Here is a 13,969-nt window from a genome sequence, read left to right as displayed (position 1 = left end):
CTCTCTCTCTCTCACCGAGCCTGCTCGTCTGGACGCGAGGAGGATGCGCTTCAGCGCTGAATGTGCGCGCAACTGCCTGAGGAATATCATGATCTAGTATAATAATTAGAATTATTATTATGTTATTATAATATAAGAGACAAGAAGTGTGCAACTCCAAGTGGAGGCAGTGTAAGCCTGGGATGCGTTTGTATTTTGCTGAGTGGACTTGAAGGAGCTGGAGAGATGAAATTGCTCTCGTTTACCTCCTGTTTCTCGGTGTTTTTCTGTTTGTTTGTTTTGTAACTCTTGAGGCTTTGTGAGAGCGGCGATGTGAAGGAACACGCTTCGTCAATGGAGAGAAATGCGGCTGTTCGCCTCGGCAAACGCACACCGGAGCCCTTGTTCGCAGAGCAAACAGCCTGCCGTCGCACCTTGACTGACTCCACTTCACCGACGTTCGGTTTTTGACTGTTTCTTTGTATTTTTGTGTTGTTTTTTTTTTTTTTTTTTTTTTCCCTTGAATTACCTCGGTGCCTGTGAGATGGAGCGTCGCGCGGGCGGGCAGCCCGCCGCCGCGCGCCGCCACGTCCTTCTGCTGCAGCAGCGCGCGCAGGAGACGGAGGGAAACGCAGCAGCGCGCGGAGCGCTCGGGCACGCGACCACCACCGCCGCCGCCGCCGCCGCCGCCGTCACCGTCCTCGCGATCATCAGCATCATCATGGCAGCGGGAGCGAGCGTCTCCCGTCCCTGAACGCGCGAAGAATGTCCGGCAAAGCGAGCAAGGAGCCCGAGGGGGTCGTCTCCAAAGTTAAAGTGAAACGTCAGATCAAGATCATCGTGGAGGACCTGGAGAACATCCTGGGCGACTTGAAGGATGTGGCCAAGGAACTTAAGGAGGTCGGTGCCGCGTCGTGTCCGCGCGCGGACAGCCTGTTTGTTTTGCTTCCAGAGTAATTGGAAGTGACCGGGGTTCGGGGTTCGAAGGACCCCGGGGGTAGGGGGTTGGGGGGGCGGCTTAGGAGACGAGCCCCCTCCCCGCTTCCATCTGTGGGATTTACACATCTGATCTGTAAAGATCATCTTCTTTAAAGAACTCACACAGTAAGCAGTTAAACGGGGCCTGTGTATGTCATCAAAACGGATTTATGTGCGCGCGCGCGCGCGCGCTTGTGTGTGTGTTTCTCGGAGACACGGTTGTGTGTGTGACACCGTGCGGTCCCAGTCGTGACCTGGCTCTTTTGCCTTCATATATCTCTATACCTGTATATCTTTGGACATATAATATTGCAGCGCAAATTTAAGGAGCAGGAGAGGGTAAATTTGTGAGGTGTGTGTGTGTGTTTGTACAAGAGTACACAATAATATGTATGTATGTATATGTACGCAAAATGTATACTGTAGTATGCAACACACACACAGACAACGTGCACTGCCCTGTCCCCGATTATTTTGTCCATATACACGCGCGTGACAGATATGTTTAATAGAGTATCTGAATTATGACGTCCGGTGATTCGTTGTGTGCACACATGTCACATTGCGCTCACTGTGTGTGACGCTAAATGGTCACTTGTCACCCACGGAGCCCCCACGGAGGGCGGCGGTGCCCGGCGGTGCTGAAGGAGCCGCGCTGTCACTCATTGATTGTTTTTGTTTTAGTTACGGTGCGCAGTTCACGCGCTCGCCGTGAACGTTCCACCGCGCGAGAGCATATGGGGCACAGTCATAGGGCATGATGGGCGCGAGCCGAGGGCCCCAGAACCGTTCGCACTCGCACTGGTCCGGACCCCAATAGTCCACCAGATGCAAAGTTTTTTTTTTTTGGTTACCATCCATGTTGTAAAAAGGCGCCTTAGGCCGTTTTTACTTTGTAACTCCAGCATATTTTCTTTTCCTAAACATATTTCTTCTTTCCTCTTAATGTGTTCCTTTACCCCAAGGTGTCCTGTATCCTAAAAACTTCAGAAAGCTTACTTTTAAAAAAAAAAAATGTTTCCTTTTACCCAAAAAATGTTTATTTTGTTTCCCCCTGTTTCCTCTCTACAGCGTTTCCTCTTACTTGCTGGAAAGTGGTACAGTGTAAGGCAGTGAAGTGCAGAGCAGTACCATGTGCAGCTCCATGGAACTGAGCATCAGAGCGGCGTTCAGAACCGTTTACACCTCAATCCAGACATCCAGTGGCTTATTTAAGAAGACAGGCAAATTCTGATGTTCTTGAAGGGCTCATCATAATGAACAGTCACCAGACCCTAAAACCACCAAGTCACACTTTTCCTTACTCAGACAGGCAGATTGGGGTATTTTGGTGGCAAGTTGTATTGCAGACCTGCACCACTGTATTGATTCATACTCGCAGTTGGTTAAAATCCACACATGTTTCAGGATGATTTTTTTAAACATACCTTGTAATGTAAACCTCCTTATAGCAGGAGCTGGGTATTTGCTGAAGTAGAAGTGCCCCTCTTTAAGGCAAAACAGGAGGGGCTGGGACTTGCACACGTGATTAATTTTCTTAAACACTAAATTATTTTCAAACCACTTTTTGCCAGCTGTATGTGGCTGTTATGTACAACTGTGCTGGAAACCACGAAAGTCCTGTGGCACATTTTAATCGTAGCGGCTTAATCCCTTTTTTATATAAACCAATGTCATTTATCCATGCAAAGTTTGAACCCGCATAATCTCTGGATTAGAAGAGTTAGTTTAAGAGATCATGTTAGACTTGCTAAATTTAATTCATAGATTTTCACTGGTGCATTGGAAGCAATATACATGATGAACATGATGAGAGCAAGGTGCTCTTCTTTGTAAACCCTTTTACCTGCAACCACGTTACATTTTTGTGCTTAGTCACCAGGATAAAATATGTTCCACGGTAATTTCAAGTGTCGGAAATGAATCTAACATAACAAAATGGGTTATTTAAATAGAGTAAATTGTCTGGGGTTATCAGTTCGCCCACATGATGGAAATTATGCCGTTAGAGGAATATCCAATGAAATTCTTTATCTCCCACCTGCCAAGTGCAAAATGTGAGCATGTCTCGCACATCCGAGGTCACACTATATCAATTAATCGTTGTGATCTTACTACGCTCTTGCCTACTAAGCGGGGGCCAATAGCAGCGTACACTCTGCTGGATCGGTAGTTGTAAACAGGTATAACCATAAAGGAGGACCAGCATGACTCATTCGGAGACATCCTTTGTAAAGCACTTTTGAAGATGAGAAGCAGGTTGACAGAGGTAACCGTCTGGTTGAGCTTCATTGTATCTAAGAAAGTTTCCGTGTATCAGTGCAATAAATCATGGCAGGCTGCAGCTGAGTGGAGCTGGAAGCGCAGTTTCAGAAGGCCGTTTTTCCCGAAATCTTTCAGTCCAAGTTGTTTCATGTCTGTAGGATGTTGTCACTTTGATGTACACATCATAGTCTCTTTTTTTTTTGGTTTTCCTACGTAAAGTCAAGATGGCTAAATAAGTTATATTCCCTCAAGCGTCGGTTTGATCGAGCACACCTTATCAATGCACGTCACCTTCATTCCGTGACGTTAGTGTTTGGTTGTAACGAACTAAGGATTCATCTTAAGCCTCTATGGAGTGTCGGCGGTTCAAAAGATGAACTCGGAATTCCAGGAGCTGACGCTAAGGCCAGTGCTTCAAATACAGTTGTGCCTGTTGAATAATGTCTTCAAGGGTTTCTTTGTGCGGTATCTGTTGGGCTCTTTGAAAAGACTTTGAATGTGCTGCAATCCAGCTTCTTGCTAAAATACGGAACATGCTGTTTGAAGCAAATCCAGCAAGAGTGCAATCTAGGAGCTGTGAGCCACAAACGCCCTGTGATAATAATGCAAAGCGGAAGAGGAGAATATTCCGCTGTGCTACTTGTATGGCACAGTCTGCTCTTCAGACTGGCTTTATTAATTATTTAGTGAAACATTCAATATTTTACTAAATAATAATACTGCCTGTTGGGCCATTTACTGGAATACATTCATCCATCTAACCATTATCATGAACCGCTTGTCCAGCGGAGGGTCTGGATTTTATCCTGGAAGCAGAGGGTGTGAGGCAGAGTACACCCTGTGTAGAGCACCCATTTATCACAGAGCAATCACATACACTCACACACAAAAAGCAAATTAGAGTCATCAATTCCCCTGAAAAACGTACTGAACTGTGGGAGGAAACCAGAGAACCTTAAGGAACCCCCACGTGAACACCAGGGCAACACGTAAACACCACATAGACTGAGCTGGATTTAAACCCAGGTCTTAGCGTACAGCCTCTGAGGTTTGGGGAACCCGTGCTACCCGCTGTGCCGCTGTACACCTTGAATAAGACAGGTGTCGTTCTTAATAATTGATCTCAAAAAGCAGTCACATCTTCCTCAAGTTAATATAAAGGAAGCCCAACATACGTTGTTTTATTTTCTTGACACAGTAATCCAGCAAAGAAGCAAATTCTAGGAAAGCAAAATTCGTTCGTTCGTTCATTCATTCATTCAAGTATAGATGTATGTATTTATTGAATTATTAATAGTTTAGAATAGCACTGGGTCGCAGCAACGTGCAGGCAGAAACGGGGCACAAAGGATTTTCAGATGCGTCCACATACATTAAAAAAATTCAAATGAAAAATATGCAGCGTAAAAATTTTCACACAGATATGGAAATACGCTTTTCTACATAAATATGCTTTGCTAATTTGTATTGCTGTTGTGATCCTCCCAGAGGAGCACAGCCAGGCATCCTTGTGATGCTCTTGTTCCTTTCTGCCTCTAGGTAGTTCATGAAATCGACTCACTAACCTCAGACCTGCAGCTGGAGGAGGAGACGACAGACAGTTCCAAGACAGACACACTGAACAGCAGTTCCAGTAGCACCACCACCACCACAACTGCTTCCAGCATAGATAAAATCAAACTACAGCATGAGGACACCTCCCTCAGGCCTCCGTCGTTGCTCCCGGCTGTCCTGACGGTACTCAAGAAGCCGCGTCCTCCTCTGCCGCCTCCTCGTCTGACGCCCTTCCGAGGGGAAGAGCTCGGCCAGGTGTCGGGGAATCCAGGCAAGGCTGTTGGGACTCTTCTTCGCAACGGAATCGTCCCAGGGAAACAGATCAACAGGGACCTGTGTCGCATTCCCAAAAACATTCCAGAGAAAGGGCCGGGGCCAGGGCCGGATACGGGGCCAGGGGCGGGGTCGATTCCGGGCCTCGCGCCACTGCTTCGGCACGAGAAGAACCCCCGGTGCTCCCAGGTGACGCGCGAGCGGGTCCGGTTTAGCGAGAAGGTCCAATACCACGGGTACTGTCCAGACTGTGACCTCCAGTATGACATTCAAAACATGGACCTAAGCTTAGAGTCTGAACCGGGAGACACGAAACTGAGCCCTTCCCACTGCTGCACGTCCCCCCGCTCAAGCAAGGTGGTCGAGAACGGGGGCATCAGCGTCAGCCACAGTTTCCCTCCTACAAACCCGCCATGTGTGCCTCATCCTCTCGGCCCCAAACCGCAGAAGACAATTCTCCGAAAGTCCACCACCACAACGGTTTAACGTCAGTCCCCCAGTCGTAAACATTTTTATATTCATAGTGTTCATTTTTCATTTCTACGAGCACTCTCTTCTCCATGACAAAGGAAAAAAGAATAAATGGATTAGGAAGAAAACTCATTACCGATACGAGAGCTAAGGAGAAACTGAAAGTGGTAAGTACTTTCCTGACTTCCAAAGTATTTATGCAAAGAGACACAAGCAGATCATTCTCTAATTTGAAAAATGCATGACCTGATGTTATCGCCTGTGATTTAATCAAGTTAGCAGCCGCTGTTTATTGGGCGTACTGTCAGTAGCCTTATGTGTAAGATAATGCAGAAGCGGAAACGTCTTAAGATGTTTCTCCAGGAGACGAGAAGCAAGTTTGGGTGCTGATTTGTTCCTCACTGCAGGACCGGAGATGGATCGTAAACTTGACATAAAGCAGTGAGGAAACCAAGGGCAGCGAAGCAGTACTCATCACCTGTTTGACTCTTTCATTGGACGAGACTGATAGCAGGAAGAACTGAGACCAATCGTAGGAAAGATAAGGTTAGTTTTAAGAAAAACGAGGGTTTCCGAGCAAATTTGAGCAATGACAGAAAGTCCCCAAACGTGTCTTTCATAAGAGAGCTGCAAAGAACGTAACCGGAGCTGCTGCAGCTGAGGGGGAGTTTGCTGGACCAGGAAAAGATATAGATGAGATGCAGAAAGCACATCCCACACGGTGAGTAAAGCGTGAGCCCTGACTTCATGATGAGTCGCCGTTCTCTACCACCGTCCTGCCTCATCTCGGGCCACGGCTCACACCCAATCCGGTTCCCCTCCAGGCTTCCCAAGGCCGGCTTCGGCCCGCGTTCGCAGCTTGGACTTAACCGCTCGGCACGTCGTTAAGCCGGTTTTGTTTGCAGAATTGAAATTGTCAGAGTGAAACGAAAACGGCGCTTGTTCGCGCTAATTGGAAATGTCATTTTTTTATGCAATGCTGTGACGTCCGAGTCTGTTGCTTCACAAGGCAAAAGCAGCACGGTTGATGCTGAAAATAGGTCCCATTGCACCGACACACTTAAACAAAGCAGGACAGGCTGGCGGAATAAAGCCCATGTAGTGTTCGCCAGGCTCTGCCTCTAAAATCATAAATGTAAGAGACAGGCGATAATTATGATAATTTCTAATCATATGATAATAAGTATGGGTTAAAGGAACAGTGATCTAATGACATAACAGCAAACAGGACAGTGCTAAAAATAAGACTCATGCATACTAAGCGTAGACATCCGCTTTTCTACCTCCTTTCCGTTCACACCCACCTGCAGTACGTCTGCTTCTTAGCGCTGGCGGACGCATCCTCATCTTTATTAGATTGGGATCATCTGAATTTCGTGCAAAGCCTGGTGCATGTGTTGAGGAAACACGATTCGAAGAGGACATGATTCAGGTGGAGCACTTCCGCAAATCCTCTATGCCGTACATGTGTCTGTGTGAAAGTGTGTGTGTTTCTTCTGGCCTGTGTGTACTGAAGGTGCCTTTGTGAGTCAAACATAATCTCAGACTGTTCGGCGCTGCAGAACCCTTCTCTGAAAAATGATAAAGCCGCCTTATCTCCACGTGAGATGGATCCAGAAGGCAGGTCTAGCGCTTCGCATTCCAGCACCTAATCAACTAATGCAACTTATAATGAAACCTAAAGAAAAAAATTCAGAGTTCAAGAAAGTGTCTTAAATACGGGCTACAAATAAGCTGCAGTAGCCCGTGCGTTGGGTTTTCCGAGCAACGCCTTGAAAAACTGGTTAAGTACATAAAATATATTTTTAGAAGTGCTTTCCAAGTATGTTCTCATGATGCAAAGGAAAGAGACTCCACAGTAATCTCTATTTTAGAAACTCAGTTTAAACCCCGTGTTTATCGTTATTATAAGCTTTTCTACCAGACGTCTCGTGTTTCCAAACATCGTTCCGAATGGAGCCGTTGCCGTTTTTAGGAGTGCGGAAGGGGATGTGGACTGTCGAATTCACCGGATCTCAGAGAAGTAGAGGCGCTCTCATTGTTTCAGCTCTACGTTGAAGAGTACACATTTGCTCTATAAAAAGGGTTTTACTCAGAGACTATGCCAGTTAACTTTTAGTCGCTGTGCATCATTTTATTGTCCAGAAAGTCGTATTTCATATAAAAATGTTGCAGTCGTGCCTAGTTTACTTTTGTTTTACTCTTTTCCTCTTAATCTCAGGGTTTTTCATTCTGCAGAATCCATTATGGATTACTGTGCTGTTATTCATCTCATGCAATAGCAGGTTATATGGCCAGCTTACATGTCATTAACCGAGAAGGGGGGGGGGGGGATCTCTTCGGGAGATCATGGGACCTGCATTTATTTCTGCAGTCTGAAAACGGAGGTATAGAAAGGACTGGATTTGCAGGACACCATGGTGCACCCTTGCAACGCTCTCTATGGCAACAACGAAGCACAAGCCGCTGCCGTCTCTTTCCTCTGAGCAGTTGACTTTAACGAGAGCTTGATTGGCAAGAACGGAACCATCTGTGTATGAGAGCACGGTGGACGTGACGCGAAAGGAATGTGTTAAATGATGTTGATAATAATATGCAGCAGTGTGTTCTGCGGAGCTCTGTTAGTGCAGCGAAAGGTTACGAAAGTCCTACAGAGGGGCCACAAAATGCTCCCTTCAGAGACATTTGTTTACCTGAAGAACACAGCCAGTGCGATGCAGGCTTCCCGTTGCGTTGGACGACAGCCCTGGGTATCCGCTGCACATCTCACCTCTGATGTGCCAGATGTCTGAGGTTTTTTTTTCCCCAGCATCTTAAATTCTGTATTGATGAACAGGCCTCAGACAGGGGTGAGCGTCTGTGAGCTACGGTCATCCTCTCTTTCCCTTCGCCTTGAATGCACCATGCAGGGGAATCTTAAAAGGTCAGGCCATCGTGTCCTTAAAGAGAGGTGAATCACATTTTGCAGATTAGCCCACTGTCAGAACAGTTTGCACAGTTTTGCGGCATCGAAAAGAATAGAAAAGGTTACATTGAGGCCTTGGAAAGACGGAGATGGTTGCGTTGAGGCGTCCGAAAGAATGGAAATGGTTGCATTTCTGCATGTCGAACTGCATCAGCACAAACTTCTGTTCTATAGCCCAGTTCTGTAAGTCTTATTAACTGATCGATTGAATTTAAAAGCACTTCGTTAAAGAAGTACTGTGTTTCGCAGTTACGTGTTACGCGGGGCAGCAGGTAGCACGGAGGCAACGCCTTGCGCTGGAATTGCCGGGATTCCTTTCCCACCTTCTCTGTAGCACCTTTGACCAAGGAACTTGCACTTAAATTACGTGAGTAAAAATTTCCGAAGTACATAAATGCGTAAAGAATTGTAAGTAGCTTAGTATACAAACCTGCGAGTTTAAATAATAATGATCTCAGCGAAAGGCTATTCACCCAGACAGTTGTCTTTTTGGGTCTGTTTACAAAGAGGCCGTTTCTTTATTCATTCAGCTGACAACTTTCTCCGAGGCATCTTAAAGTGTAAGGTTTGAAAACTAAGCTACTTACAATTATTTATGCATTTTATACAGCTGCGCTTAAATTCTAATTCTTATTAAGAAAACCCTAAAGCCAAAGTAAGCTGCTGACGTTGGTCTGTTGGGTAAACTCCAGTAGGCAACTGTTGCATTATTTTGCATAAAATTATTATACGGTGTACCTGTACGCTCAATATACGGGAAAGTGTGAGGACTGTGAATTCAGCAATGAATCATGCCAGTAAATAAAGACGGATGAACCTGTCTGCTGAACGCAGATCCTGCTGCCTAGGATGGCAGAACACTTAGTGGTGGATTGAACCGGGTCTTGTCCGTGCACTGCTTTTTTCCAGAATTTTCCTCTCGCGCACATTATATGGTGGGGTCCCCAAAGAGCTGCAGTGACCGTCCTCAGCAAAACCAAAGGAATGATTAATAACGACCCTGTTCTACACGTCTCTTTGGCTGCATTTTCAATGGAAAACATGTCTCCTGGTAACACATTTTGCCCTTAAGTAGCAGGCCATGACCACTATAAAAGGATTTAAATTGGATTCAGACGAAGAGAGCGCTTTTCCTCCCTCACTTCAGGAACCCCCCAATGTTAGATGAGGTTTTAACGCCTTTTGGATTTCCGCTTTGATGGTGGTCTTGCCATCCTGTTCTCAAAGACCGATACGATACCCACGTTTCCGTCCGTCACCGCCCGTCGGCGTGAGTGGCGATCGGCGGACGTTGTTGTAGTATCTGCTCTATGTATTTCCTTTTCAAGGAGTTCGTATTTTGTTTTCGTGATTGTGAGGCCTGGAGAGGAGCCCGTTGACTCACAGCTTGGTGACCAGCAGCCTGTTGATCGCAAGCTTGACGGCCGGCAGTCTTGCGACCACTTGCTTAGCAGTCAGGGACTTTCTGAGCAGCTGCTTGGTAGCCAGAAGTGCAATGATCACTGACTACCTGGCAAGGAAAAGCCTGATGGTCAATGGCTTGGTAGCGATAAGTGGTGAGGTGACCAGCAGGTTGCGGACCGGCAGCATGGTGACAGATCGAGACAAGTGGCTTGGTGACCATCTTGGCTCCATGTATTTCTGCTGATGCTAAGATTTACATGTACATTGATTTTTTTTAGCAGACGCTTTTCTCCGAAGAGACTCCCCCGTGAACTCTGTGTAGTGTAATCAGCCCACACACCTTATTCACCGTGGTGACTTACACTGCTAGATACACTACTTACAATGGGTCACTCATCCATACATCAATGATGAAAAGATGAGTGTTTTGTGCTCGCTCACCTTGCATCCCACCAAGCGCACACTGTCCTTTGGGCTGAGGATACCTGGGAATAGTGGTCGGTTTAATCAGGCACATTTCCAAATTTACACAAGTAGACCAAGTGAGAGTGGGATAAAACAGAGTTCAGTCACGACTCAGAGGCGGAGTTGCTCGATACAAATTTATCACCATGCAGCGCCATTTTTTAGCCTGAACAACTATATCCATCATGAAACGTGTGGGTGTTTTCATTAAGTACATATCCACTCTCCCGAGTCTTACTCACTTTATATAGATGCATTATTATTCATTTATTACATTATAAATTATTTAGGTCGCCACATTATTAATCTATGAAGGCATATCACCCTTTGAGTTTTAAATGTACTTTCTTTTCTTGATTCTTGTGCGAGTATGATTTTAATTAAGACGTTGTTGGTCGCAAGTTAGATAACGAGACAAAATGGAAATATTGAATGTAAGTTAATAAGAACTGCAGGATTAGTACTATTATTGACTGTAACCTTTCTGGCTCTGACAGTACATATTATAAATACATAGCTTCTGTACCCTGCTGGTATAATGATTATAGTCAATTTGTTTTGTTTACAGTTGCTTCTAAAGTTTGATTAAATGTTATGGTCTGCGGAGGGTATGCTGAATTTTTTTCTTTTTTTTTATCCATCCATTATTAGTTACTGGTTGTTCAGTGCAGGATTGCAGTGGTCTGGAGCCTATTGCTGATGCATAGGGGGTGAGATAGGGTACACCCTAGACAGGGCTCCATTCCATTACAGGGCAACTACTCACACACTACAGCCAATGTGGAGTCACTGATTCACCTGGAATTAGTTAATGTGTTTGAACTGTGGGAGGAAACCAGAGCACCTACAGGAAACCCATGGAAACATGTTGAGAACACGCAGACTGCACACAGACTGAGCCAGGATTGAAGCCACATTTGATCCCACAGCTCAAACACTTTGAGGCACCAGAGCTACCTGCTATGCCACCACCCACTTATGAAAAGTTTCTAATACTGTACTAAAAAATGAAACTTTCAGAATCATGTGATTGCCTTTTCACATTTTCAAGGAGAACCCTTGTCCGGTATTCACAAGTTTTTAAGAGAAACCTACAATAGCCTGTGCAAAGTGTTCCGTTTGAAACCGACAGATGATGTGGTGCAGAAATCCTTCTGGATGTGCCGAGAGGAAAAAGAACATCAAGTTCATTAGAATTGTTCATTGCTATTTGGGAAAGCGTGTGATTGCAGCACAGATGTCGCAAATCAGCTGTTAGGCAGAATAAACGTGTGTGTGTGGGTCTGTGCGTATTTTATACATATGCATATACAGTACATGCACATATAGTACATGTGCAAATACTAAGAATTTGCCTAAATAAACTTAACGTCACGTAGCAGTTATGGATTGGCGTGTCGTTAAATGTCAACTCCGAATGTGCAGGTTAATTAATTTTGAGGAAGTCTCCAGGTCTTTCAGAGTTCAAGGATGAACTAAGTATATCTTATTGAAGGTATTTTTATCTGGGGAAACTGTCTCCAACCCCCAGGATGCATCTTGATTAAATCACTCTCTCTCCGATGCATCTAATGCGCTCCCACGGCTGCTGCAGCTGTGTAGCGCAGCCCTGCCACCCCCCCCCCCCATCCTCCTCCCCCCCACCCTGTCAGAGTGCTCGCATTAATGTGTTTTCCCTGTTGCCCCTGCAGGTCTTTCTGGATGGCAGCGAAAGTGGCGTTCACAGCCAGTGAGCACCGATCAGCTGCGTGACCCCGAGGCCCCCCTTTCACTCAATGCAGAGCCCCGGGGGGGGGGAGGGGGGGTTCCAACACCACCGAATAATTCACAAACAGAGACAAAGCGTCCTGGGACCCCCGGGGGCACGGTCTCATTCATGACAGAGTTCTGAAAAGGAGGAAAATAAGATTAAACCCCTGGATTAAAAAAGTGGGACAAACTCATCTGCAATTAAAGTCACAGCTCCTTGTTTAATGGTGATTAAGGATGCTCCCTCACTGAGCCCACCGGGGGAAGGCAACACGCCTCCCGGGGCATTTGTGAAAGTAGCCGTCAAAAATACGTAGGGAAAACGAAATTACCACGAAATGCAACATGGAAACTTCATCTTGGTCTCAATTGTAATATGCAGTGATTTTTTTTAACTTGTTGTTCTAAAAAAATGTTCCTTCGTTGCTCCATCGTGGGAAAAATCCATATGCAGGTGCAACCGAATCATGACGATCCATTATAATTTGCTGTATGGTGAGTGTGTCCATGTATCTGTCCGTGACAGGGAAGGGGAGAGGAGTCTTGTGTTGATTTTGAAAAACATGTCCGCCACTCTTATCTGAGCCTGAATAGACGTTGCCTCTGTTGGTTCATTGTTAAATGTCAGCCATCGTTGTACCACAATCTACCAAAGGGGGCATGACAACTAACCCAGGTCACCATACTATACAGTACTTTGGTTCCCATAATATTGAAGGGTGTCTTAACAATTACTCTCTGGATATTACTAGATGTTACTGTCTGCATCCCAGAACCCATTTCTCTGTTGCCATATGAACCTGCCCAGGTGTAACCAGGTGTTGAGCTCCAACTTTACCAGTCCAGCAATGTCCGCAGTACCATCACTGATCCCTGAGGAGTCAGTTTGTTCTGACGTAATGGAGGTGACTGATGCGGTATATCTGTATCACCTGTGGATGTGGGTCCTCTACAGTCCGCTGCTTCTAGTCATGAGACCCAGCAGGGAAAGAATGGCCTCTCAGGGAACACTGTGGTCCTCAGGGACTCCTGATGGGTTCATGGACATCTCCAGATTGTCCTGCCTGTCTGCTTTCTCCACTCCTGGTGTTCTTCAGTGCTTGGTGGTGTTTCGTCTCCATTCGTGGAAGCTGCAGGTTGGCTGACTGGCTAGGTGGAGATGAGCCCGTGGATATTCAGGGTTCATCGTCAGAGTTATAAGTTTCCGCATGCCAGATGGCCCTAGATTTGAGAGACAGCAGATAGGGAACATAGGGTGAGTTTGGTTTAGGTTTACGGTCTAGTGCAGTTAAAACAAGTGAAACATAACAGTAATAAGCAAAATAGATTCGTTTTATACCCTGCATTGGACTGGCACCCCGTCCAGGGTATCCCTCTCCTAGCCTGGCACCCAGTGATTCCGGGATGGGCTCCAGACCATCGAAACCCCGACAAGGACAACCTGTTAATGAAAGTGAGAGAGTGAGAGAGTGAGATTCCTTTTATAGATACATTGTGGAGGTGGATGAGGAGCTCTGCAGATTAGGCCTACACAGCTATTATATTATATTATATTATATTATATTGTATTATATTATATTATATTTGTACAATCTGTGTGCTGCTTGCTATTATTTATACATTTATACAGTTGGCAACTTGCTATAACAATTAAGGGTAGGTACCTTGCTTCAGGGTACTTCAGCAGGCAGTGAAATTGAATGTTGGGATTCAAACCTAATACAAAAAAAAGGTAAGAACAGACATAGATAAAAATTATCCACAGAGCTGGAAAGTGAAACTGCTGGTTTTTCAGGTTACGTTATGAACGTCTTACTCTGCAATGTTCTTTCTGCACAGTTTCACCTGTGTGCTTGGCTTTCAGCT

At 45.6% G+C, this 13,969-nt stretch overlaps 1 protein-coding gene across 3 annotated transcripts; it reads left to right on the top strand.

Annotated features, from left to right (window-relative positions):
• Positions 1-523: 523 nt before the first annotated feature.
• Positions 524-13,633, top strand: prr16 (proline rich 16). 3 transcript variants are annotated; one of them, XM_018758325.2, is made up of 5 exons: positions 524-879; positions 4,762-5,687; positions 5,928-6,066; positions 6,144-6,241; positions 12,046-13,633. In XM_018758325.2, exons 1-2 carry the CDS (start codon positions 745-747, stop codon positions 5,533-5,535), a joined length of 909 nt encoding a protein of 302 aa, XP_018613841.1. In that variant the 5' UTR covers positions 524-744; the 3' UTR covers positions 5,536-5,687; positions 5,928-6,066; positions 6,144-6,241; positions 12,046-13,633. The 3 variants fall into 3 exon arrangements, with proteins under 3 accessions (XP_018613841.1, XP_018613839.1, XP_018613840.1); XM_018758323.2 differs by lacking the exon at positions 6,144-6,241; XM_018758324.2 differs by having other exon boundaries at positions 5,928-6,241.
• Positions 13,634-13,969: the final 336 nt, after the last annotated feature.

Source organism: Scleropages formosus, chromosome 17 (assembly GCF_900964775.1).
Source record: "Scleropages formosus chromosome 17, fSclFor1.1, whole genome shotgun sequence".
NCBI lineage: Eukaryota > Metazoa > Chordata > Actinopteri > Osteoglossiformes > Osteoglossidae > Scleropages > Scleropages formosus.
This window is presented reverse-complemented; position numbering and strand designations above follow the sequence as displayed.

Coding starts and splice junctions, on each gene's coding strand:
- prr16 (XM_018758323.2), top strand. CDS start 745: ATGTCCGGCAAAGCGAGCAAGGAGCCCGAGGGGGTCGTCTCCAAAGTT. Junction 880..4,761: donor TGGCCAAGGAACTTAAGGAG/GTCGGTGCCGCG, acceptor TTCTGCCTCTAG/GTAGTTCATGAAATCGACTC.